Source organism: Trachemys scripta, chromosome 11, assembly GCF_013100865.1.
Source record: "Trachemys scripta elegans isolate TJP31775 chromosome 11, CAS_Tse_1.0, whole genome shotgun sequence".
NCBI classification, from domain to species: domain Eukaryota; kingdom Metazoa; phylum Chordata; order Testudines; family Emydidae; genus Trachemys; species Trachemys scripta.
The window spans coordinates 15400745-15425620 of NC_048308.1; the positions used below are offsets into that span (position 1 = coordinate 15400745).

The window sequence follows — 24876 nt, forward strand, 5'->3', positions numbered from 1 at the left end:
TTAAACATATCTTAAGTGGTTTCTGGATCTGATTAGGGATAAAAGACTCAGTAGCATAGGAGGGATATTGAAATGGGAACTCACCCCATGAAACATGTGAGATGTGGAATTTGTTGATGTCTAGAGAGCTCCTAATTTATTTCTAATTTAATGTTTCTTCATTTTCAAACAAATCAAACTTGAGGCTAGATGATATATTTTTTAATTCTGCAGTACTTCGATGGGTGGTACAATAAAGTCCATTATTTTATTGGATCATGCTCCTGTGGTTTTTTCATTGAAATTGTCACTCTTATGAGACTCCCAGGATAGTAGATTTCGACATTAAATTATGTAATTATCCAGACTCTATTGTTCCTTGATGGAACAAATATTGCATTATTCATCTGAGATTCTCAACACACTCATTAAACATAAATTACACCTCAGGGCTTGTCTATACTTACGCGCTGGTTCGGCGGCAGGCAATCGAACTTCTGGGTTCAATTTATCGCATCTTGTCTGGACGTGATAAATCGAACCCAGAAGTGCTTCCCGTCGACTCCGGTAATCCTGCTCTGCGCGAGGAGTACACGGAGTCAACAGGGGAGCCTGCCTGCCGCGTCTGGACCGCGGTAAGTTCGAACTAAGGTACGTCGACTTCAGCTACGTTATTCACGTAGCTGAAGTTGCGTACCTTAGTTCGAATTGGGGGGTTAGTGTAGACCAGGCCTCAGACTCTCCAGTGAGGTAAGTAACTGAAATTATACCCATTTTATTAAGTAGAAGCACATATAGATTAAGTGACCTGACTAAGATGACATATGTGTGACAATGGCAAAAACAATGATAAAATCATCAGATAACCGCCAAGATTGAAATTAAGCTACATTTTTGTAAGCCTACTTTTGGCTGTGATGAACCAAACTACCATTATAAGACATTACAGGCCCGATGTTCTCACTGGGTTCCAGAGGAGGAGCTTGGGCTGCAAATGGCCAGAGAAGTAAAGTCTGTCTGGGCAGGGCCAACACTAGCTGCACAAGCTGCTTGCAAATACAGCTTCAAAGGTGCATCTGGAGGCAGTTGGGGCTGCTAAGAAAGTGAACAGGCCTAGATGGAAAGAGCCAGGGTACCTGGGAATTGTGATGATTAAATGCAGTCTCCACCAATTAGACTCCGATGGATCCCTGGCTAGAACTTAAAGCTACAACTCCTGGAGGGCTGCTAGGGCAGGGAACCATGGTACCAGGGCTGGCTGTAGCTTTTTTGCCACCACAGGCAAAACAAAACAAAAAGAAACCCGGCAGCCGCAGGGAGCGTGTGGAGGGCGGTCAAGGCGGCTCGCAGAGGGATGAAGGGCAGCACCCATCCGTTTTCTCCGCCCATGGCTTGCAGCTGGGCGAGAGGGGCTCCCCCCTCTAGCCTTGGGGTTCCTCTCCCGGCCTGGCAGACTCCGAGGGGGCCGACACAGGCAGCGCTGGCTGGGGTCTGTGACCTCCACACGGAGCCAGCATTGTAGCGGGGCTTGGCACAGTGCAAACAGCGCTGGGATTAGTGGGGCCTGCCCCTCTGTGCTGCCCCAGAAACCTCCCTCCCTCCCTCCGGTGCCTGCCGGGCCGCCACAGAACCATCCCTGCTACCGCAGAACCCTCCCTCCCTGCCTCTGCGCCCGCCGGGCCGCCGCAGAACTCTCCCTCCTTCCAGTGCCCGGGGCTGCAGGAGGTGCTGGCTCAGCCACTCCTTTAAAGGTAACTCGGCTGGGCCAGGCTCAGAATGGCACGGGAGGCAGAGGCCGGTGCAGGCGACGGGGAGTGGCACATCCCGGGGAGCCCGGCGGCATGATGAGTGGCAGGGATTGCTAGTTCGTGGCCCCCCCTGGGCCGGGATCTGTGCCCCTGCAGGGCTGGGCTGGCCGCCCCAAGATTGGCCGGAATGCCGTCCCTTACATGTGCCGCCCCAGGCACGTGCTTTCTCGTCTGGTGCCTGGAGCCGGCCCTGCACGGTATGCCATCTCCCTCCCCCCACTTCCTTAGTAATGAATGTCTCTAGTGGCACAGCTATCACTCATATTTGCTGGAGTCCAAATTGCCTGCAGGGCTGAACTGAGCCCTATCTTGAAAAATTTACCATATTAAGGAACAGCAAATTGCTGCACACCGAGCTGTACAGCGAACACTTTCTACTTCCACAGACATTATGAAGTATTTCCTAACTAAACCTACCTTTAAAAGACACTAATATAAAACAATGAGAAAAGGAGGATAGGGGGCTGGATGGTTCAGGGGATTGTTAAGAGGATACAACTACTACGTTGCTGGTTCAAATCCAGTTCAAGTCAGTAATGAGCAGTGGATGCTGTTGTCCCTGGGCTGTTTAGAGGACTACTTGAACTGGGGGTGAGAGTCAGTTCCTATGTATCTGTGAGAGAACACCACCACCATGATTGCCAGTCTCAGGAGACAGGAGAGGGATTGAATGGGCATGGACAATGAATTATGCTCTCTTTCCTAGAAATGACCAGACTGGGATGGGACAGGGTGGGGGGAAGTTGGTACTACCACTGCCCATGCTGTACCGTTCTGTGGATAGATAATGAACCTCCAGAGTCAACACAGTTCCTTTCACAAGCCCTGACTATTTTAAAATAAATACATTCATTTAAAAAAAAAGATGAAGTTGATATCTCATTATCAAGGCTGTCAGAAGGGATAGTGTATTGATCTAAATGTCTGATGTGAAATAGCTACGCTCTCTAGAACCACAGTTTCCAATCCCATCAGGATCAGCTCAACCTTGTGTCCTCGTGAGTCGGAGAAATTGAGTTTAATGAAGTTTACTGTGTTTGTCTCTTTTGGATCTTAAAAACTGAAGTCATGTCAGCTCCAAGTGGATGTGAAAGATCTAATGGCACTTTTAATAAGAGGAGGCATTTGACCAAACTTTCCTTTCCCTCTACTTGTACACAGTATGCTTTGCAGTGGTTTCATACCTACATGCCACCAGGTACGGCTGCAATTAAGTGGTGCTGGATTGGCTTATGCATTGCTCGTAAAATGCTTATGGCTCTTTGAGAATGGCAGACATTGCATAATTACTAATTATCATCATTTTGTAAGTCCTTGTTTGGATACTCCATTGGCCAAGGTGATATTTTAGAAGACTCGCAAGTACAATGAGAGATATGTTAATTCCCAATCAACTCACTCACTTGTAAAAATTCTTGAGTTTATCTGGGAATGTCACCATGTTGATTTCATTCATAAACATAGTCAAAGCAGCATTGGTTTCTCTGTTGATTTGTTTCTCCTCTGCCCATATATGCCAGCTAGCTCTAAAACCTACTTGAATTGCAAGACACGGTGATTTGAGCATCAAATCTCCTTCATGAATCAGCTGTACAATACACAGGCACTCTGCTGCATAGAAAAAAAGAGTATAACTTCACTTATGCACAAATAAGCCTCTTTAGTTAATTGGGTCTATAATTAAATCATTGATGTAGTAAACACTGTAATGTGAGGTGAAAAGTCAGTGTTTACATGTAAATCATTGTAAGTGAGGAAAAACGGATTTCCAAACTTGCAATGGATACAAACATTTCATCACTCTTCTTCTACAAAGGAACCTATCCTTTCTGCCCTCACCAAGTCATACCTTGAAATATAAGCAAGAAAAAAGATTTTAACTGAACTACATATAGGGAGGAAAGGAAAGAAGAATGACTATATTAAATAAAAACATGTCACTCCATTAGATAGAGACAGAGAGGAGTGTATATTTTTCATGAAGTCATAAGGATGATAAACTAACTGGCATGCTTTTCTGCAGCCAGAAAGAAGGCAATAAAATAATGAATTATTAGATGTATTGCCACAGCACCTGAGCCCTAGTCATGGACCTGGACCACCTTGTGTTAGGTGCTGTACAAACAACAGGGGAAAGTGACAAACAGACGTCTTGTTTTCTGAGTTCTTTAAAATGTGCTGTGATTTATTAATTTTTATAAAAAACCCACTGAGCTAATGCAAATTGTGAAATAATATTTCCATCTCTGACTTGTCATGATTCAGATTTCAGTTTAACTGGAGCAGAGATCAGGATGTCAGCAAGTGGTTTAGGACATTATCAGTTATTGCCACAGGTAATAGAAGCAATATTCTGTATACTATGGGCCTGATCTAAAGCTCGCCGAAATCAATGGGTGTTTTTCTATTGACTTTGACAGTCTTTGGTACAGGTCTTATAGGAGTTCATTCAATTAGATCAGTTATTGTTTAATTAAAATCAAATTTAATTGCTGCATATAAAAAATAATTGTGCTCCCACTTTTGAAATACTGCAATTAGCAAAAATCATGTTAGAAAAATATATTAATCCTTTTAATTTAGATGATGGTTTTAGCCACATCCTTCAGTTTACTTTAATCTTCTTTTTGAAATTATGGGTTTTTTTCTATAAAAATGGTAACTTACTGAAAAAATCTGTGTATTTCAGAATTTCCTGGCATGCCTACATTTTCCTAGTTGATTTAAAACGATCTCTTACTGGTGAGCTGAAATTTGCAGATATTAAAAATAGTTTCCAAAACAGAAAGTTTAGGATATCTCAGATCAAAGACTGGATTGAGCAACATTACATATTTATTTTATATCCTTAGAAACAATGTGTAATTTCCCAAACATTCTGTTTAGTTCCCCCTCCCTAAGAAAGGTATTTTGTCTATTGATTGCTTTATATTCTGAAGCCTTGCTATGTAAATACCCTTTTGGTGATTGAATGTATTTGTGTGTGTGTATTTGGGGGTAGCACTGGTGAATGTGTACTGGGGGAGGAGAGACAAATCAGACTACAATAGTGCCAGGTTAGCAGAGCTTCCTTCCAAAATGTCTCATTACAGCACTGAGCCTGTAACCACGATCTTACTAGTGGTGCCTTACAGTCCAATTTAATTTAAGGTACGGCCACGGCACACTGCTCTTTTGACAAGCAGGGTAAACTCATTCCGTCCATCATGACACTTAAAAAAAAAAAAAAAACCTTCACATATATCATTCAAGAATTAAATTCAAGGCACGTACCATCTTCTTTTTAGAAGGCCACATTATAGATCACAGTTCTTTTCCGAAATTTGCCTGATTTTTCAGAATCGTTGACTTAGGTCCTTGTTGCCAGTATTCCCCATTTTTTGTGAGTAATGTTCCAAGCCACACAAGTCTAATTTAAACAGACTATGGATCTTCTTGTGGCGGACAAATTACAGCTGAGAAAAAAATTGCTGTGCTGGTTCAAACAAGGAGTTCAGGGGCAACCTGCTTTTCATGGTCACTGCTCCTCATTTGTCATTCTGAAAAGTTTAATACTAATAGGCAAATCCCTTGTGTTTTATCGAGCTTTCACTGTTCACCAAGAGGCAACACTGGTTTTGAGCACTGTTTCAAATATTCAAAAAAGTAATCTTAAAAGCCCCCCAACTTAATGCATGATAAATGCTGGTGCTGAACTATACCTGCTGTTTTCTAATTTAATGATGCATTTTTACAAGGTCCTGAAGGCCATTTCAATGAGTTTTGTTTAATTTTAACCTAATGCTGATTTTGCACATTATTTAAATATGAAAAACTATAATATACCAGTAAAATTGAATGAAGTGCAAATGCAACCTTTTTTAGCCCATTTGATATAATACAACCAAATCTGATCGCTCTATTAATAGCAAAAGACCTTGGCCTTGCAAAGGCAGAATTGCAATATTTGTTTTGAGACAATTCATTATGTCTACATAATTAAGCTGTGAATCTCTAAATGTTTAAGGTGAGGAATTAAATGGTTGTTTCCCCTCATTTATCCTTTTTAGTATAGTTCTTTTGTTTTCTTTTCTTCGTGTTTTTCTAATTGTAAAGTCAGAGCATAGTCTAGTCATTAGATAAATGTTGGTAGATGGTGAAACAAAGTAGGTACATGTCAGGATTTTTCTTTCTAAGTTTGTGAGTGAATTTAGTGTTCAGTAAAGTGCAGGTTTCAGAGCACTGCCTTGAAGGCACAGTATAAGTAAGAGCTGTGAAATCTTCCTCCATGTCATTCTGACTGTGCACTTTGGGCCTAACCTCCAATGCTCTCTGTTATTTAACAGACACTGCCAGCTCTATGGAATTGTACAGTGATTTTCTTAAGCGCACAAATGGGGGTCAAGGATGAAAAATGAATTTTTTTCTCTTGTGATCTAACCCAATGTGCCACATACAAGAGCCCTTGCATTGTTTTCTATTATCGTCCTCCAGTATATTTACAATAGTGCTCAAAATGTGCGAGGCGCTGCACTGCTACAGAGTAGAATGCAGCCCCTGCTGAGAAGAGCGTACCATCAAAAAGAGAAAGGCTGCGGGAAAGAGATTCAATATGCGAAGTGAAGAGAGCGATGACATGGCACAGGCTTTGTTAGCTGCGTTTTTTAAAAAATTAATATGTTCGCTTAATTTCTGCTATAATCATTTAGTTTTAGCTGTTTTTTCAATGGGGCAGTCAGGGTTGAAGAGAGGGAGAGGAATGGTGAGAAGAGATTGTAGGACTGAGAAGAGGAGGAGTAGGAGAGTAGGGGAGAGAAGCACAATGGGATGTGAATGAGGGATTTGGCAGATGAAGGGTTGCAGAGATAAGGGCAATGGGGGAAGAAGATGGACCAACAACCAATGACAATTCAACTAATGAGAAAATAATATATCGAAGTCCAGATCGCAGAGCTGAGTGAACACAATGATGTCAAGTGGCTCTGAGCCCCATGGAGGGAAACAAATGGATGGACAGCAAAGAGGAGGCATGCAAGCCAGAGGCTTATCTTCTGCAGGACCAGCTAAAGCTGAACCTGGATGCTTTCCAAAGTCTGATCCTTGCAAGTGCTTCTTGGCTGTTTCTGCTCCTCATCTGAAGGCCACTAGGATCAGTGTCCCAGGAGGGTCTGGTTGCAATTAAGGGGCACTGGGCCTGAAGGACCCTGATTTGCACCCTGTGCCCTCAGCTGTAGCTGGTGGGGGCTTCTTTAGAGAAGGAGCCCTGAAAGTCGAGAAATTTTCGTAAGCATGTCCCCTCCAAACTCCTTGAGGCCGCTACTGCTCAAGTGGAATTTCTGGGCCTGGTTGCTGTGCGTCTGGTAGGCAGGGTGGAAGCAAGGCTGGAAGTCCCTGACTTGACAGCTGGTGCTGTCTGCTTTGGGATCATTAGCTCCAGGTTCTAGCCACTGATTCTCTGTTAACAACCTACTTTTATTTATGTTTCACTGCACTTTTGAAATTGAGGTAAAAAAGCCCCAGTTGGGGAAGAGTTGGGAGAATGAAGGTACATGCTCACCAGTAGTATTTTAAGGGGCAATGGGCAGGGTTTAGCAAAAAATACTTCACCTCTTCACACACAAAGTCCAAGTAATCCACCTTTCTGCAGGGAACTTTACAGGGTTGGTGGGGGAGGTGGTATGAAACAGGCTGTGGTTAGCACTGTAGGTCCACTACAGCTACTATTCCAAGACTATAGTCTGAAATATCTGCCAGTTTATCTGTGCACCCATAGGCAGAGATTTGGAGGAACTAGATCCATGTGATCATGTATCCAGTAGTCCATCCTTTAAGCAGCCACCAATGGCCTCTCTATGCCACCTACTTCACGGCTAGTGTGGACCCTCCTAAATGCTCTGTCTTCACTTCTCAGAGATATGGTATCTTAAGTGTCAAGTATTAGGGGGGTAGCCGTGTTAGTCTGAATCTGTAAAAAGCAACAGAAGGTCCTGTGGCACCTTTAAGGCTAACAGAAGTATTGGGAGCATAAGCTTTTGTGGGTAAGAACCTCACTTCTTGCATCTGAAGAAGTGAGGTTCTTACCCACAAAAGCTTATGCTCTCAATACTTCTGTTAGTCTTAAAGGTGCCACAGGACCCTCGGTATCTTAGGTATTAAGTGGTGCAGAAGTCCACCATTTATGGATGATATAAATTAGCAAGCAGGTTTACATCTACTATGGGGAAAATGCAATTTTCTGTCCATAAAGCACTGAGGTTCAGAGATGAGAGTTGTGTGGGACCTTGATCAGTGTGTTTGAAGCCATCATTTGCTGCATTCCCAGAGCAGAAATGACATATATCCAAGGCTGCTGGAGTGTAAGTCACCACTCAGTTTCTTCCTTAAATCTAATTCTAAGTTCTTTTAATAAAATTTATACTTACAGAAACATATTTTTTTTACGTTTACACATAAGAAAATATTCTCTATAAAACAGGCATTAAAAATTTATTGCACCTGTGACTGCTTGCCATAGAAAGTATTTTCCCTTTTAATACTTGGAATTGAATACCTCACTAAGAAAGAGAGAGAGAGAATATTGGTTTGTGTATGTGTGGGTGGGGAGGGGTAGGAATGGACAGAAAACAAGAATGTGTATGCGGGAGGGAGAGAAAGCGAGAAAATGTGGTAGAATACATTATTTCAGAGGTATTGTATGTTCAAGGTGTTAGAGACTGCCTTAGTAAGGCTCATACTCTGCTACTAATCTCTTTGTGGAGCTCTTGATTAAGTCACATGAAGTTTGCACAGAAATTGGTGGTAAGAAAGACCTAGTTCTAACAGAGCTACGTCTGACTATATGATGGTATTTTGGGGAGCCCACAAAACAGTTGGTAACCACAGCAGATTTCCACTTGATTTTTTTTTAAATATCATTTAATAGGCCTATGCTGCACTAAATGCAATGCAACCTCCTGTAAACTGACTCAGCGTGGAGCAGCAGCCACAAATGTTATGTCTACACTGCAACTAGGCGCGTGGGTAGACAGGCTTGTCTCTGCTCAAGCTAGCATGCTAAAAATAGCAGTGTGGGTGTCGCCGCAGGGAGGGCAACTTGGGCTCGATGTCCAAATCTAAGCCCGCCTGACGCTCTGGGTCTGAGCTTGGGTGACTAGCCCGAGCCATTGCTTGTGCCACAATGTCCACACTGCTATTTTTATAGCACTGGCTCGAGCAGTGCTGGCATGCGTCTGTCTGCCTGGGCTGGGAGACACTCCCAGGTGCAGCGTAGGGATTTCCAAAGAGAAATAATGGGTTTTACTGCTATCCTAAAACAGAAGTTTGCCATATATCTTAGGGCTCCAGAATGTCTCTAATGTTAAGTTCTGGAAGTCTGTTGTAAGCTACAGCTGACTACAAGATCACCACACTTACACAATCTCAATTAAAAAGGTGCTTGGTTTGCTTTACTCCCCCAGCAACTCATGCCATATTTTCAGGTGTCTTTTTGGTTTCTGTAAATACTAATGATGAAGGCAGAAAACGACTATAAATAAGACAGATATATTCCTGGATTAAGTAAGAGGTAATATCATAAAAAGCAAGATAACTCACACTAGAGATCTCTTTGCTCTTGCCTTCTTTACTGGAAGCTCCACTCAGCTGCTCAATAAAACTGTAATGTGTTAATTGTTCAGGCCCATCCTCTCCATAATGGCCATAGAGACTGTGTTGATATAAATCCAAGATTGACATAGGGCTCCCCACAAAGGACTTTCTCACAGTATTTTCTTCTTGCTCAGCTATGGAAAGATTTTAAAAAACATTGCACATTTATTTAAGAGAAAGTTCACGTACAGCTTAACTGGATCACAGTGTAATTTTTAATAGCAATACAAATACTTTAAGACAACTGGAAAGGTCAGTGGTTGGTAATAAAAGCATAACAAAACTATGTAAAAGTTAAGGGTCTGATTTAAAACAACTGAAAAAGGACATTCAAAGTTACTACTTAAAATTCAGGATGATTTTCTATCCTTAAAAAACATACAATGGTCTGAGATAAGCAGAGGGGCAAATCTGAGATTTTAAATTTCCTTTCTTTTGTGACTTTGGATGAGATTGTTAATTTGACTTCAGTGTAGAATTTTTTTTATTTAAATACTTTTGTTTTAAGTTTTTATCTTCAGCTGTTAATAGGCTTCAAGCCCTAGCTTCCTTGGGCACATGCATATCTTTTGGTTGGCTTGCTTTTGAACATATTGTTTCTTCTATCTACTTTTTCATTTGTTTTATAAATCTTAAATCCTTAACTGACTGGCTGGCAATGAAGACAATGGTGTAGAACCTATGTTTGTGAGATCAGAATCAGGCTCTATTAACTTGTTAAAGTTCATACAGGAAGTGGCAGTGCTAGAAATAGAACCCACGTCTCCCTACTCCTAGGCCTGAAACCCATGTTAAAAAAAAATAAAAGCAAAAAAACCCTCTGCAACAATGTGAGACAGCACAAGGGAAGGATGTTCTAGATAGGGCATTTGTTTCTCTACTGGCTGTTGCTGTTACACACATTTGAACGCTACCTGACGGAAGTACTGTATATCCAGTACCTTTTGAAAAACACTGTCTCCACTGCCTTCAACAGAATTACACTGATGTAAAATCCAGTTGAGATCAAAATTAGCATGGTCTGATAGTTGAGGCATGGGGTGAGGGCTCAGAATACCTGGGTTTAATTCCTAGTGTACCCCAGACTTCCTATGTGACTGGACAACTCATTAATAGCCTGATCCAAAGCCCACTGAATCAATGAGCCATTCCACTGACTTCAATGGGCTTTGCACCAGGCCTTTAGTCTCTTTGTGCTTCAGTTCCTTGCCTGTACAATGGGAATTAAAATACTCCCCCACCTCATGGAGTGTAGTGAGGATAAGTTCATTAATGTTTGTGAGGCTCTGAGACAATACAGTAGTGGGGCTATATAAGTATCTAGATCATCTCTGTGCCTCAGATTGCTCATTTGTAAAATGGGGATAATACCTTACCCGTGTTGTGTTATGATTGTGATTGTGATTTAGCCTCACAGGTGTTGTGAGGCTAAATCAATTAATGTCAATAAAGTGTGTTGAGCTCTTTGGATGCAAGTTGCAATAGAAGCATAGTGTTATTATTACTTACCTGATCTGGGCAATTGTATTTAAAGTGACCAAGGCAAAAATGTTGGTCCATAGGAGAAAAAACAACCACTTGGTATACCAACATTTTAGGATTTTTTGTTTGTTTGTTTGCTTTGCCTCAATCACAGACCAGAATTTTTGCATCCATTTTGGTTCTATCTGTCCCGACCCCAATGAGCCAGCTATGTAAATTAATGGCTCACTAAGTAAAGTGGTGGTTTTAATTCACGGTAGATGTCAAAAAATTTGAATGCTGCTGTCATTTAATTCAGGTGCTTACACATGATAAAATCCTTTAACACACATGTTATGGATAAAGAAATCATTGCACATATGGCAACACCTATTTAAGAAAGTACGATTCTCTCATGTTACAATATCATTTTAGAAAAATATCAACAGTGTCTCTTTGATTTAATCACTTGCAACATTTCATATATAATCAAAGATTAAAAAATAGGAGCATGCCATAAATAAAATAATCAACCTCCTACACTCTCGTTTCGGGTTCCCAACTTTCTGGCATTGTCCTGGAGTCTCCAGGAATTAAAGACTAATCTTTAATTAAAGATTATGTCATGTGATGAAACCTCCAGGAATACATCCAATCAAAATTGGCAATCTTACTCTTGCTGCTGAAAAACACCCAAATGCATTATCCTTGCAAATGCCAAACACTCAGTCCAGCTCCTGGTAGAAAGTAATGGCACCTGGGTGTCTGTAATATCTAGCTGCCTGTGGCATTTTTAATGCACTTATCACTGCAGTATCTACTGTATGTGCTGGGTCAAGTTCACCCCCTGTGCAAAGGCCGACACAAAGTCTATGCATCATGGAAGTCTCCCTTAAATCCTCAGGAAATGCACAAGCCCTCAGGGCTTGAGTGGGTTCATTGGTGCACAGCTCTTGTACTGGCCCTATACACTCCCTTGAATCATTTGTAGCAGGGAAGCCAAGGATGGAATGGGCCCGGACTTTCCCAGTGCAGAGAGTCTTCTCCATCACACGGCTAACATACATTGCAGGATGGCATCCACTGTTGCTGCTGCTCATGAATTACCTATTCTGGTGTTCGAATGCAGACAGCAATCTCCTGGGCCACCAGTCCAGCACTCAGTTACCTCAAAATTTAGAAAAAATTACCCCAAGGAATTCACTGTTGAGCTTTCATGCTAGATTTAAATTCAGAGTCGATTCTTGTGACTGAATTTGATCCTCAGAAAAGTGGCAATATACACTGGGAAGGCTGACAGAGCCTTAACTATAGCCGTGTGAACAGTACCACTGTCATAAGACAGTTAGAAAGCTATGGCCATGGCTCATTGGGTTATTTTAACCTACTACTAAACTATGTAATTAAAAAAAAGTTATTTTTATAATCACCTTTTTATTGCTGCAATAATGCAGCTAAAGCCTTTTTTAGTTCACCACAGGGATTTCTGAATAAAAGCCTTAGAATTATGCCCATGGTGGCAAGAATGGTGTAACAGAAAAAAATGATGCGGATATATAATAAAAAATACATAATGGAAAATTATATCTGAAGAAAGACAGAGTTAAAAAGTGAAAATAACCACACAATGAAAGACATGATCAACTGCTGTCAGGATGGAGATCGGAACGATACATTACCATGTATACATTTCCAGTTACCTCGTTTGTTCTTCATTAAATCTGCTAACTTTTCCCCTGCCGTTCCAAAGTCATTTGTTTCATACTCTGGTTCTGTTTCAGTGTCACTACTGCTGCTAGCAGAATAAGTGCACACTCGCAGTGCCTTGTCCTGCGCCAGTAATAATAGCACAATGAGAATGACTCGTATACTATGGTAGGATATTTTATTAGGATATAAAACATTTTGCATTCATCAAAGAAAACCTCGGATTTACTAACTGAACTACGGCAAGTATCATTCAGCATGTAAGCATAAGTTTGACAGTATGGGAAATAGCCACTATTATTATCCAGATATGTCCCAAGAGTTAGTCCTGCTTATACTGGGTCAGATTCTCCTCAGATACTCCTCACTTAGTCCCATTGGTTTAAACAGGACTCCTTGAGTGAGTAACAGCTTAACATGAGTAAGAGTGGGAGAATCCAGCCTCTTTCCCTCTGTAAAACTGCTTTAAGGTTGCACACTTTCCTCAGGTAATATTTATTTATTTATTTGCATTTATAAAGTACCCATCATATACAATTTTAAAACCTCTCAAGTATTTCTAAGATAGCATGTACGGCATTCACACAACAAATGGTCTGTAGGACTGTGTAAAGGTTTTATCAACACTTGTTTGGAATAACTAGCATAAAACACTCATGACTTTACCACCTGTGTGCAATTCAGCCATTTTAAGTCATGCCCCCCTTCCTATCTTTTGGCAAAGTGGAGGGAAAGCAATAAACTCCACAGTTGGCTCCTTCTCCTCTGGACTCCACGGGGAGGGGCACAGACAAATACATTGCTTCCTCTGGAAGTGAAGATCCCTAGTAAAGAGAAGCCCTGGTCCTGATACCCCACTCCATGGAAGTGCTGAAGATTTAGGAGTTCAGTGGCAGCAGAAAGGACGGGGGAGGAAGTTACATCTGATATTCAGAATAGGATGGTATTTGTACCTGGTGTTCTGATTATCAACCAGATAGCAGGGTCCACAAGTACAATTATCACCTGGACCCACTTTTAAACTTTGTTTAATACGAGCACTTCTTATGGCAGTTTTGGAGATGCTGGTTTTTCCCATGCATTCCTCAATTCATCAGAGATTTAAAATGGCAGCTACTTATTGGATAAGAGGCATACTCTAACAACAGGAGTATGGGAGTGAGAGGCAGCAGTACTCTAATCAGGATCTGCCACAGACTTGCCAATGTGACATTAGGCAAGCCACTTAACTTATCTGTGTGTACCATGGAGAGCAAGAATCTGGGCCAGCTTTATAAAGGAACAGGGGCACCAGTTAAAAAACAGCATAAGACAAAAGGATTAGAATAAATCACAACATAACCAACATAAAGATGTTAGCTCATAATAGTGTGAGGTTTACATGCTAGCTGTGGAGCAGTTTAACCATACCTTTCTTAAGGAGGTTTTTTTTTTAAATCATCCTATGTATCCTATATCTCAAGGGTTCCCACTTGCTAACCTGCTGCACCTGTTCTTCCAAAAGGGCTTGACTCATTTGGCACTTCTAATCATTCATAGCCCTGCACCTATCAACAGTAGCTTTTACACAAGGGTATGCATTTGCCTATTTGTCCTTTTCATCGTTTACAAGGAAGGATTGAAAGAGAGACAGATCATTGTAGGGATTAACAAAATGACAGAAACCAAAAGAAGATTATTTTACCATTTACACTACAATGATATTACATCCACTCACTCATACCACACCAACAGCAAAACCAAAATCAGGAAAGAACTGTATCTCCAAAGGGAAAAAACAACGAAAATCCAAAATCTCTTGTAAAGAAAGACCACCATGTAACAGCAACTCAATTCCCTCATCTATAAAATGCCTGGAGATAATAATATTTAAGTAATTAATGTCTGTAAAGCATGAGACAAAGTACCAAGCATACCTGTGGGCACTGTATTGTTATTAATAAATAATAAGGTACCTTTTGTCAATGAATGTTATCAAGTAATCACAAATAATTATGTATTGGATTGTTAATTATTCTTTTCATTAAAGTTAGGACATTTAGCAATTTGACTCTTTACAGTTAAATATGGTCTTTAGATTAAATATATATGCTAGTTACACCACTGGCATTTTTCTTTCAATTTATACCTTTGTTTTTTTAGTGGCTTTCTTGCTGCTCCAGTCTGGAAGAATCTTCTTGTTTTCCACATTTTTTTCAGTATGCTCTAATGAAACAGAAGTCACCAGAATTTGTTCCTGTCCACTTTGCTTTGGAGGGTTAATTATTCCTGAATTCAGAAAGAGATTAGGCAATTTATGGATCTCATCATCATTACACTAACAACAGCATTTGATTGTGTTTAGGAGTAATCCAGTGTTCAATTATGGGTCAGAGTCTGATACTTCTATTCATGTCAAATAATCCCATTCTTCAATGGAACTACTTGTATAGTAAGGTGCTGTTCAACATAAGGGTGGCAGAATCTTGCCCAAAGCACTTCCCAGTTATCAGGAGGAGAGAAGAGAAGACCCAATTTAAAGTCAGTCTTTGACTTTTAAAATATAAACTCTTTGCAAATGAGAAACAAAATGTTACAATGATTTTTAGGAAGTCGTTAGAAGAGCTGTACTGTTATTTTATATTCTGATGGAGAGAAACTTAGCAAACTCAGTTTGTTGACAGACACAAATAGGAAATTATACCTTACTCCAGAATTTTTTTAGATCAAATAGTTCTTTTTATTTACGACATGTATATTATGTAGAACCAAAATCTAAGAAAATAAACAGTGCTTTGTAGAATAAAATGATAGTTGTGTTTTTGGTGAAGTAGGGTAAAGAAGAAGGGTCAGATGAAAATATTCCAGGAAAGAATGAGTTGACCTCACAATCTGATGTATTCTACTTTTTTTGCATCTCTTCAGGACAATTTAATTAAGATACAAACCTTACAAGGTTGGTGCAGTGAATATTAGCATTAAAATCAGTGCAATCTTACTGCTACCAACTTCTTATGAAGCAATTCAATGCTTGCAGTTTCTATTCAATTTGTTATAATGACAGTGTTTAATCATGGAGTCTACTCTATAGCACACTGCTGAATTGAGGTCACACATGTGACTATTCAAGCATGTAGCATATAATCTATAACTAAGATTTCTCTTCTGAATTTCTCTTAGCTGTGCCATTAATTAACAATACATTTCTTTCGAAAATAATATGTATCAAAATATATTTTATTTAGCTTTGATGTAAAACCTGCAGGGGAGTTTGCAATAAAGACCACAATATGTGTTCGCACTCTAATATACTGCAATTGGAATATGGCTAAATCAACTACATTCCAATATGTTTAATTAAAAACCTTCTCATATACATTCTGATGAAAGACTATTTAGTCTTAGGTTCAATTTAAATAACAACAATTTACCAAAACATACTTTGGTGGCCTTACCCTAAATTTAAACCTGATGTCTAGCCTTACATGATCATTACATGGGATTTCTTGTATGAGGGCAATGTGGCACAGAGTCATGCAAGTTAAATAAATCAGTGTCATTTTTTTAGTTGCAATAAATACTCTACTTTGACAAAGTGTTAGCAAAAAAGTATCAGCCTGTAGATTTTTTGCTGTTTTTTAAATAGTTTTCTTTTTAGAATGTAAACTCTTTGGGGCAGGGACTGTCTCTTAGTGTGTGTTTATATGTGTTAATCTAAGGCTAGATCCACAAAGGGATTTAAACATTTAATGGTCACTTTGAGCACCGAAACCCAAAATGTAGATCCTCAATGCTCCTGCTCAAATGCTACCTAACCCTGTAGAAGCCCACATTTCCATTGGAAAGTCCCCATGGCACCTACACTTCTGCTGGTGAGCATGCACAAAGCTGCCTAAGTCCTGACTCCCAGCACCTAGCTCCTACCTAAACCGCAGTGGGATCCTCAAACTAAATCTTCCCCCACCTAGCTCACCTGGAGAGCCCGATCAAGTGGGCATTCTCAGAGGATGCCTACTAACACAGAAGGAGGTGGTAGTGTAGCCCAGTGGCTAAAGCACTTACCTGGGATGTGGTCATTGGAGTAGGGGCTTGGACCAGACTCTTCCACATCCCAGGTGAGTGCACTGACCATTGGGCTATAGAGTCACTCTCTCACATTTCATTCTCTCTGGCCCAATGAATAGTTAAATATTGCATACAAAGTGGAACCGCTTCAACAGGAGAGATTTAAAGCTATATCCAGAATACCTTGTAGCCCAGTGGTTACGATATTCACACAGGAAGTGGGAGACCTGGGATCAAGTCCTTTTTCCAAATCAGGCAGGATGGATTGAAGCTGCACCTCCCATTGGGCTATAGGCTATATAAGGGATGGAATAGCTGCCCCCCATTTTTTTTGAGAGAAAGGGCTGAGCTGATTTAGGTGTCAGAAGAGGTTTCATGGCTGTGAATCCCAAGTGGAGGGAGGTGCCTGACTCCGTTTGAGAGATGGAGCTCAGGCCGCACCCCTCTCCTCGACACTAGCTTAAACAGCTCCCTGCTCAGTGATTTCCATTCTTAGGCACCTAACTTTCCTCATGCACTGAACAGGGAGCCTGGGTGTCTAACTCAGGGCTGTAATTCCACTGTGCAGCAAGGAGCCTAAACATTAGATGTCTATCTGCCATTTGTGGTCTAAGTGCACAGTTTTTAACAGCAAAGACCACCAATCCTAATAGGGGCTTTTGCGCATTCCCATAATACAAAGAATACATAATACTGAAGTAGGAAGAATTAAAATGTGTACACCACCCAAAGCAGTTTAATTTACTCTATTATTTGCAATATTTTCCATTTTAAATACAGAAATTACTCCATGATAAAGATAAATACTGCGGTGTAATAAACATCCATTTTTTTTTTACTGGTACTTGTACTTTTAGGCCACAAGCCTGCAAACACACATACACACATGTACCTTTACACATTGGCAGTCCCATTGAACTCAGTGGGACTATATTCAATTCAGTTTGTATATATAAAGATACTAGTGTGTGTTTGCTGGATTGGGGCCTTAGCATGCGTCTTTCATTCTTTGGGAGCTATTATTTTATACGTTATATTTAATGCACATCCTGCTGAACCATCAAAATAAGTGTTTTTTACTACTGTCTATAAATACATTTGTACAGTGCAGTAACATGTCAAGAGACTTATGTTTATAATTGAGGCAAAATATTCATTGGTATAGAATTTATGCACTGATTCCAAATTACTTTGTATTCCAAGTTCAGTTTTGAAAGCAAGTGTTTATGAATATGTCATTTTAACATTTAATATCACAATATGGCCACTGACAGCAAATTGAGAGCCTGATCCTGAAAGTTGCTGAGCACATGAAATTCTTATTCAAATCAATGGGAATCACCAGTGTTCAGCATTTCTGAGGGCTGGTCCTACTTTTCTCTCAAATATAGTTTCTTGAGGAAGGGATTTAACATTTTGCACAATTTTCTTTGAGGTACAGATATGCATTATGAGAAACCAAATTTCCATTGGACTCAGGTCATCAACTTGATAACCTTATATATTCACATAAGGAATCTTTTCTGCTACAGGCTTAGCATTCCCATTATCTAACGTCACTATTACAGGGCTTCTGTTAATGGAAACAGACATTAGGGCAGAAATAATCTAATTTCCAGTGTAATTGGCATTTTACCTGAGGAGACTGGTTTTGGAAGGCGACTTTGAAAAGGTCGTACAACTTTGGCAGTCATGGTAGGATCAGATGTTGAATGACTAATCACGTTTTCCACAGATTCTGGGCTCTTAGCTGTTGAAGGCACTTCTCGCTCAAGAGTTTTGGCTTTTATTGAAGGAGCTGAAGGAAGGGCTTGCTCAGGAGGCATGAAGACTTCAGTTTCTAAAGTTGATTCTTGCTTAGAAACATATCGTCCAGTTGACCGGTTTCCTGAGTCTGGGAGAGGGAAGGTTCCTATCCCACTGTCCAATGTTCTCATCTGGCAGCAAGACTCTAAGATACAGGAAGATTGTGTGATGGGAGTGGAGCTAAAGGAATCACTAGTATTTAAAGACAGTGAAAGGGGCTATGGGAAAAGAGGGTATCTTGAAAGGAAGGTTTTAAGGAAAGAAAAACATTTCACATTTAGCAAGTGTCAACTGTAATTGTAACTTTTAGTATTTCACGTGAAACATCTTTTTAATTAAACACAACAAAACATCACATTAAAATACAATTAAACCACAACAAAAAGATAAAAGGCAAGACATTCTAAGTGGCATGACTTAAACTCTTGTTATGACAATGGCTAAAAAGGCATGTACTAGAAACTAATTACTGCTCTTAACAGTTGTTATGAATTTCTTTAACAGTTTGGAGAGAATTCAGAGACGACCATTAACATGATTAAGGGCTGGAGGTAGGCTTACAGGAAAAAGTAAAAGAATTAAGAGTGAAGTGCTCTCCTTCCTGTGTGCAACATATACAATAGGAATTTATTCCTCCTCTAGGAAGGAAAGGGGTGCTAATGTGCCACTGCCAAAAGTCATACGATCAATTCTTGCAGATGACCAAGATCTAAAGGATTACCTGTAGATATCAGCCTCTGAGGGTTCCCCAACAGGCCTCCCATAGCACATGGCAAGAAAGCTCACATCCCTGCCTTCTTACAGCTCAGCTGATGTCATCTAGTCACACATGCACTATGCACTGTCTATTCAAATTGCAGAGGAGCAGTTACTGCTGATCAGGGAAACAAGTGTTTTAGTTGGTAAATTCCTGACAGGGGGACATGACTCAAAGCCTCTCACTAAATCCCTCTCCCTTGGTCTTCTCAACTGGGTGGTGTTTGGCTCCACCATAGCAGCCACGGAATAAAGAGAGGGATGCAACTGTGGCTCCCCTACGTGGTGGATGGGATGCAGCTGCGTAATCCTATCCCCTCCCTCTCTAGTCACTCACATAGATTTCCCCTCTGACATAGCTAGCCTGGCCAAACAACCCAGAGCGGGTATTATGGTAATCTACCTATATTTTAAGAGTGTAAATACCAAGGAGGAAGTTTTAGGACTAATGGCTTGAAACTAAGCAAAATTTAGGTTAAATATCTGGAAACATATCCTGACAGGAAGATCTATCAGGCTGTTGCAGATACTCCCAAAAGAAGTGGTGGAAGTCCCATTGCTTGAGCAATTTAAAACCAGACTGGAAACGGGACTTGAGAGTATATGGTAGCAAGCAATTGTGCCCTGGTAGGACATGGACAATATGACCTGGGGTGGACAAACTTTTTGGCCCGAGGGCCACATCGGAGTTGCACAACTGTACTGAGGGCCGGGTAGGGAAGGTTGTGCCTCCCCAAATAGCCTGCCCCCCGCCCCCTATCCGCCCCCTCCCACTTCCTGCTCACTGACTGCTCCCCTCAAAACCCCCAACCAATCCAACCCCCCCCCAGCTCCTTGTCCCCTGACTGCCCCCTCCCGGGACCCCCACCCTCTATCCAACCCTCCTGTTCCCTGTCCCCTGACTGCCCCAATGACTATCCACACCCCCCGCCCCTGACAGCTCCCCCTGGGATCCGATCCCCTTATCCAACACCCCCTGCTCCCTGTCCCCTGACTGCCCTCCCGACCCCTATCCACATCCCTGCCCCCTGACAGGCCCCCCAGGAATCCCACTCCCAACCCTCCCTGTTCCCCATCCCCTGACCGCCCCCCCAGAACCTCTGCCCCATCCAACTGTCCCCTCCTCCCTGACTGACCCCCAGGACTCCCGCTCCCTTACCCAACCCCCTGCTCTCCGCGCTCTTACCAGCACCAGGAGCTTGCAGCAGCGACACACGGCCAGAGCCAGCTGTGCTCCCCACGCTGCCCAGAGGGAGCGGCAGACCAGAGTGTGGCCCGTGCGGCTGCATGGGAGGGGAGACTGAGAGGGAGAGGCCGGGGACTAGGCTTCCAGATTGGGAACTCAGAGGCCGGGCAGGACAGTCCCACAGACCATTGTTTGCTCACGACTGTAATAGATCTTTTCCATCTTAATTTTCTATGCTTCTATGTACTGATCTTTTGATGATATTCCTATTTGCCATTTAACACCATCATAGTTAGCAGTACTCTGTCAAGTCATGTTCTGTTATTTTTCCTCTGCAGCATTTCTAATATTCTTAGAGGTTTGAAAATATTTCTCCCTTATGCATTTTGCCTGTCTGCTTCTGAAATAATGGCTGTTTTCACGTAATATTTTAATCTTAACTTGATATTGGTATAAGAACTTATCTACCCCCCCCCCCAATATGTTATGTTTTCAGTTTCTTGTCAGAGGAGTAGTAGTATCTATCTATCTATCTATCTCAGGTATTTATGTGACCCCTAATTACTGTAGTATATGAGTGCCTCACAGTCTTTAATGCATTTATCCACATAACACCACTGTGAAGAAGGGAAGTATCATTATCCTCACTTTACAGATGGGGATATGAGGCAGAGAGAGAGACTTAGGACTTGTCTACACTTAAAATGCTGCAGCAGAGCAGCTGCACCTCTGTAGTGCTTCAGTGAAGATGCTATCTATGCAGACTGAAGGGGTTCTCCCATTGGTGTAGGTGCTAGTGAAAGAAGAATTATTCTGTCGACTGAACACTGTCAACACTGGGGTTAGGTTGTTTTAACTTCATTGTTCAGGGGTGTTGATCTTTCACACCCCTCTGCGACGTAGTTATACTGACCTCGTTTCCTAGTGCAGACCAGGCCTTAGTGACTTGCCCAAGATCAAACAGGAAACCTGTGGCAAGGCAGGCAAGTGCCTTAACTATTGAACTGTTCTTCCTCCTTTTTAGTTTTAATCTCTCTAGTTTTTTTTTTTTAAGCCACAATAACATAGCTACTTAGAATTCTGTGGACTGTTCCTATCAGATTGTAACTGTGTTACAGTAGGTTACATTCAATGGGTCAGTCCTGGTCACATGCTACATGGACTAGCTGGGGTTAGAAACACCATGGATAATAAGCAGACATCATTTACTGACAACACCCTACCAACTGAAAGAAAAACAGGAGTGAAGAAGAGATTTCCATTAATTTCTACTTAGCTGGAAGGATGGTGACTGATGTGGGAATCTTAGTTTGGAGAGGTATAGATCAGATAATAATGGAAATAATTCCAGGGCTTCAGCAAAGACATGGGATAAACTCGTGGGATACAGAGAAGACCATATTTTGGACCCTAAATATCTTAACAGCATGCCTTTTATGGTCTGCAGTGTTAATATAGGGCCTTATCCTGCATTCCAATTTCATTGGGAATTCTGCAAAAGGAGCACTTGTAAGAACAAGCACACATCTTGTAACGTCTTTTCCATCACATTGTTTTAAAAATATCCTATATTAGAAACAACAGTCAGTCCTTCCTAATAACAGCACACCGATGTCCGGTCCTGGACTCAAATCAAATAACAGATGCTGATCATGCAAGAAAATAGCAGTGGCCTTCAATACAGGCAAATTCGAAGTGAAAGACTATCAACTCTTTTTGGAACAGCTTCAAGAAAGAACACATCTCGTGCCAGAGAATCTCTCTTTCTCATGACTCATCTTTACAAATCCTAAGAAACCTAACGTCCATGAAAGATGGAGCTCATAATCAAGAGAAATGACTAGTAAGGACTGTGCTGATTGCCAAAAAATGATTCTTGAAAAGTGGAAGTCCCCAGCTGTTCCTAAAACAATTGATTAGATGAGAGAGCGACCTGGGAGCACAAAGTAAGTCTCACTTAATAAAAACAAATACTTTTAACCAAAAATAAGATCTTCTGTAGAATGCTGTACCTGGCTAACCAGCTCTGTAAAAGGAAAAGACGCCATGTTGTAAAACAGATTTTCGAAAGAGCTCAGTTCCAGGTTTTTAGTGTAGAGCACCCCCCACAAGAGCTTGGTTTTCAAAAGGGCTCAGTATTCAGCAGCTCCCACCGTGACACCCAAAAAGATGTGAACCCAACAAGCTAAAATCTGGCCCTAGATCTAAACACAAAGGACATCACGACTTTCTGTGTAGTACGTTAACTTTTCAATGTGTATTACCGCTTTATACCTTAAAGCTTATTTTATGAATACAAATAAACTATTGTTCATCGATGTGTGGGTTTTGTCCCGAAGAACGATTTGCATTATTAAGTGAATGAGTATTAAGTATTCCTGTGTGTTGGATTTTAAGTTCCATGAGGCAACTGCCAAATCACGGTATGTGGAACACTCATCAGGGATGTCTCCCAAGCCAAACTGCTTAAGCCCAAATAGGACTCCTTTAGGTTCTCTTAGCCCTGCCCTGGGGTTTCAGTTGGAATACTTGCATTACTAAGTGCTGATCAGTATGTGTAAGGTTGCATAATCAAACTCGAGGTTATAAAATGACTCAGCAGAACATTAATGTCCCCAAAGGAGTCATATTTGAACTTAATTGCTATGGTTAGGGAGTCTTCCCTGGCAAGTATGGGGGCGGGGGGGGGAGGGGGGGGGGGGGGGGGGGGAGTTGTTTGTTTGTATTTTTTGCCTCAGGGAAGAGAGGCACTATTTCACAGGCATTACTTTGTTATAGTGGTCACAGACTTACCATCTGCCATACTACTGACCAAACAGTCCAGAATCAGTCTCTGAAATACAGAAAGAATTTTTCCTCTGCCTGGAATTGGTTCTGCCTACAAAACAAAGTCCCTATAACTCCTGTGGGGAGGATGCATTCTTCCAGACTGAAAGCAGAAATAGGCCCAGGACTTTGGGACATTTCCAGGGGATCACAAACCTCTTCACTCCATGGGGACCTCCTGAATCCTTGTGACAGGCAGCAAACAATGCTATTTCCATATTTCCCTATGGATGGCACAACTTGAGGAATACCTCTGGGTTTAGCGAAGCTTCCTCCCACAAGCTGTTACTTCTACAGAAGGCATTGGCCATTATGCTCTCTGATCTAAGAATTGACTGAACAGTTATGCATGTGTAGAAATTTCAGTCTAAGGGCTTGTCTACACTGGCACTTTACAGCGCTGCAACTTCCTCACTCAGGGCTGTGAAAAAGCACCCCCCTGAGTGCTGCAAGTTTCAGTGCTGCAAAGTGCCAGTGTAGACAGTGCACCAGCGCTGGGATCTATTCCCCTTGTGGAGGTGGTTTTTTGTGCTGCGACTACACAAGCCACATTAAAATGCAGCCACAGTGAAGATGTGCCCTAACTTCCCCATTTTCATACATAAGATGATCATCCATTCTGATCTGGATTCCCCTAGTCTGGTAAGGTTGACACCATGGTTCTGTAGTTTGACAAACCTTGGAATTTAGTGTCCTACAGTGACAGCATTGAGACCTCTCCAGACGAAAAGCAACTGCATATTTTATAGTCTGAAATAGGTCTCTGAAAACTTAGCGAGATTTAAAGAGGGACGGGGTGACTATATGGATAAACAAGAATATCCAAAACTGTAATGTTAATAGAAGAATTTTGGAAGGGATATAAAACATGCTTCAGGATTTACACTAATCGCTAGCTATTAAAATGAGACCTTCATGGGGGCAAATTATCCCATATCTGCCTTCTATGGAGTTGTTCACCTTCCTCTGAAGCATCTGGTGCTGGCCACTGCCAGAGACAAGTTACTGAAGTCGGGTTGGAGCCAGTCTGACAAGTCCTGTGTTCCTATGGTATGCCCTTACACTGCTTACTTAAAAATCAGATGGTAGAATCCATGCATCTCCCTAAGTAAGGATTAGTCAGGGTAGGTTGGCAACCACAGACAAATATTTCATCTCGTTAGGATGCCTCATCCTGGTATAGAAATGAGGCCTGGTGTACGATACATTAAAACAATTAGATTTTTTTTCTTTAAAATACCAGCAACACATTCACAGAACTCATCACTGGCCAAATTCCTGGGTTGTTTTAAAACAGTCACGTTACATAAAAGAAGCATTCTTACATAAGACACCTCTTGTTTCTGGTTTCATGTTATATGCAATTTGGGAAATAGTTATTTGAAAAAAAGAAGATAAGGTGAACAGCACAACAAGAAACCCCGAGGGCCTGATGCTTCTGTCCTTTCTCAGATTAAAATTCCAGTGATGTAAATAGGGGAGTTTAGCTCAAACAAGGACTGCTAAATTAAAAAAAAAAAAAGCATGTACATGGAGAAACCTCTTCACAAGGCTTGGCTTTGTCACCCTTATCCATACTGAATAGTACCTTACTCTGCAAGTACTGATTTCAAGGAGGCTGCCTGCAAAATAAAGTACTATTCAAGGTGAATCATGAGGCAAAATCAGGGCCTACAA

General features: G+C 41.3%; 1 protein-coding gene across 3 annotated transcripts in view; it reads right to left on the minus strand.

Moving 5' to 3' along the window:
• Positions 1 to 24876, minus strand: part of NCKAP5 (NCK associated protein 5) — a 310769-nt gene that overhangs the window by 24482 nt on the left and 261411 nt on the right. The window contains exons 13-17 of one of the 3 annotated variants that reach the window (XR_004647669.1): positions 18262 to 18576; positions 14710 to 14849; positions 12554 to 12704; positions 9360 to 9547; positions 3191 to 3395 (exon numbers count right to left, since the gene is read on the minus strand). Coding sequence is in view for 1 of the 3 variants with exons in the window: in XM_034785642.1 (XP_034641533.1) it covers positions 9360 to 9547; positions 12554 to 12704; positions 14710 to 14849; positions 18262 to 18576 (794 nt within the window). In the remaining 2 variants the exon portion in view is untranslated. Of the gene's footprint in view, positions 1 to 3190; positions 3399 to 9359; positions 9548 to 12553; positions 12705 to 14709; positions 14850 to 18261; positions 18577 to 24876 lie in introns of all 3 variants that reach the window. The other 2 variants (XR_004647668.1, XM_034785642.1) reach the window with 2 other exon arrangements.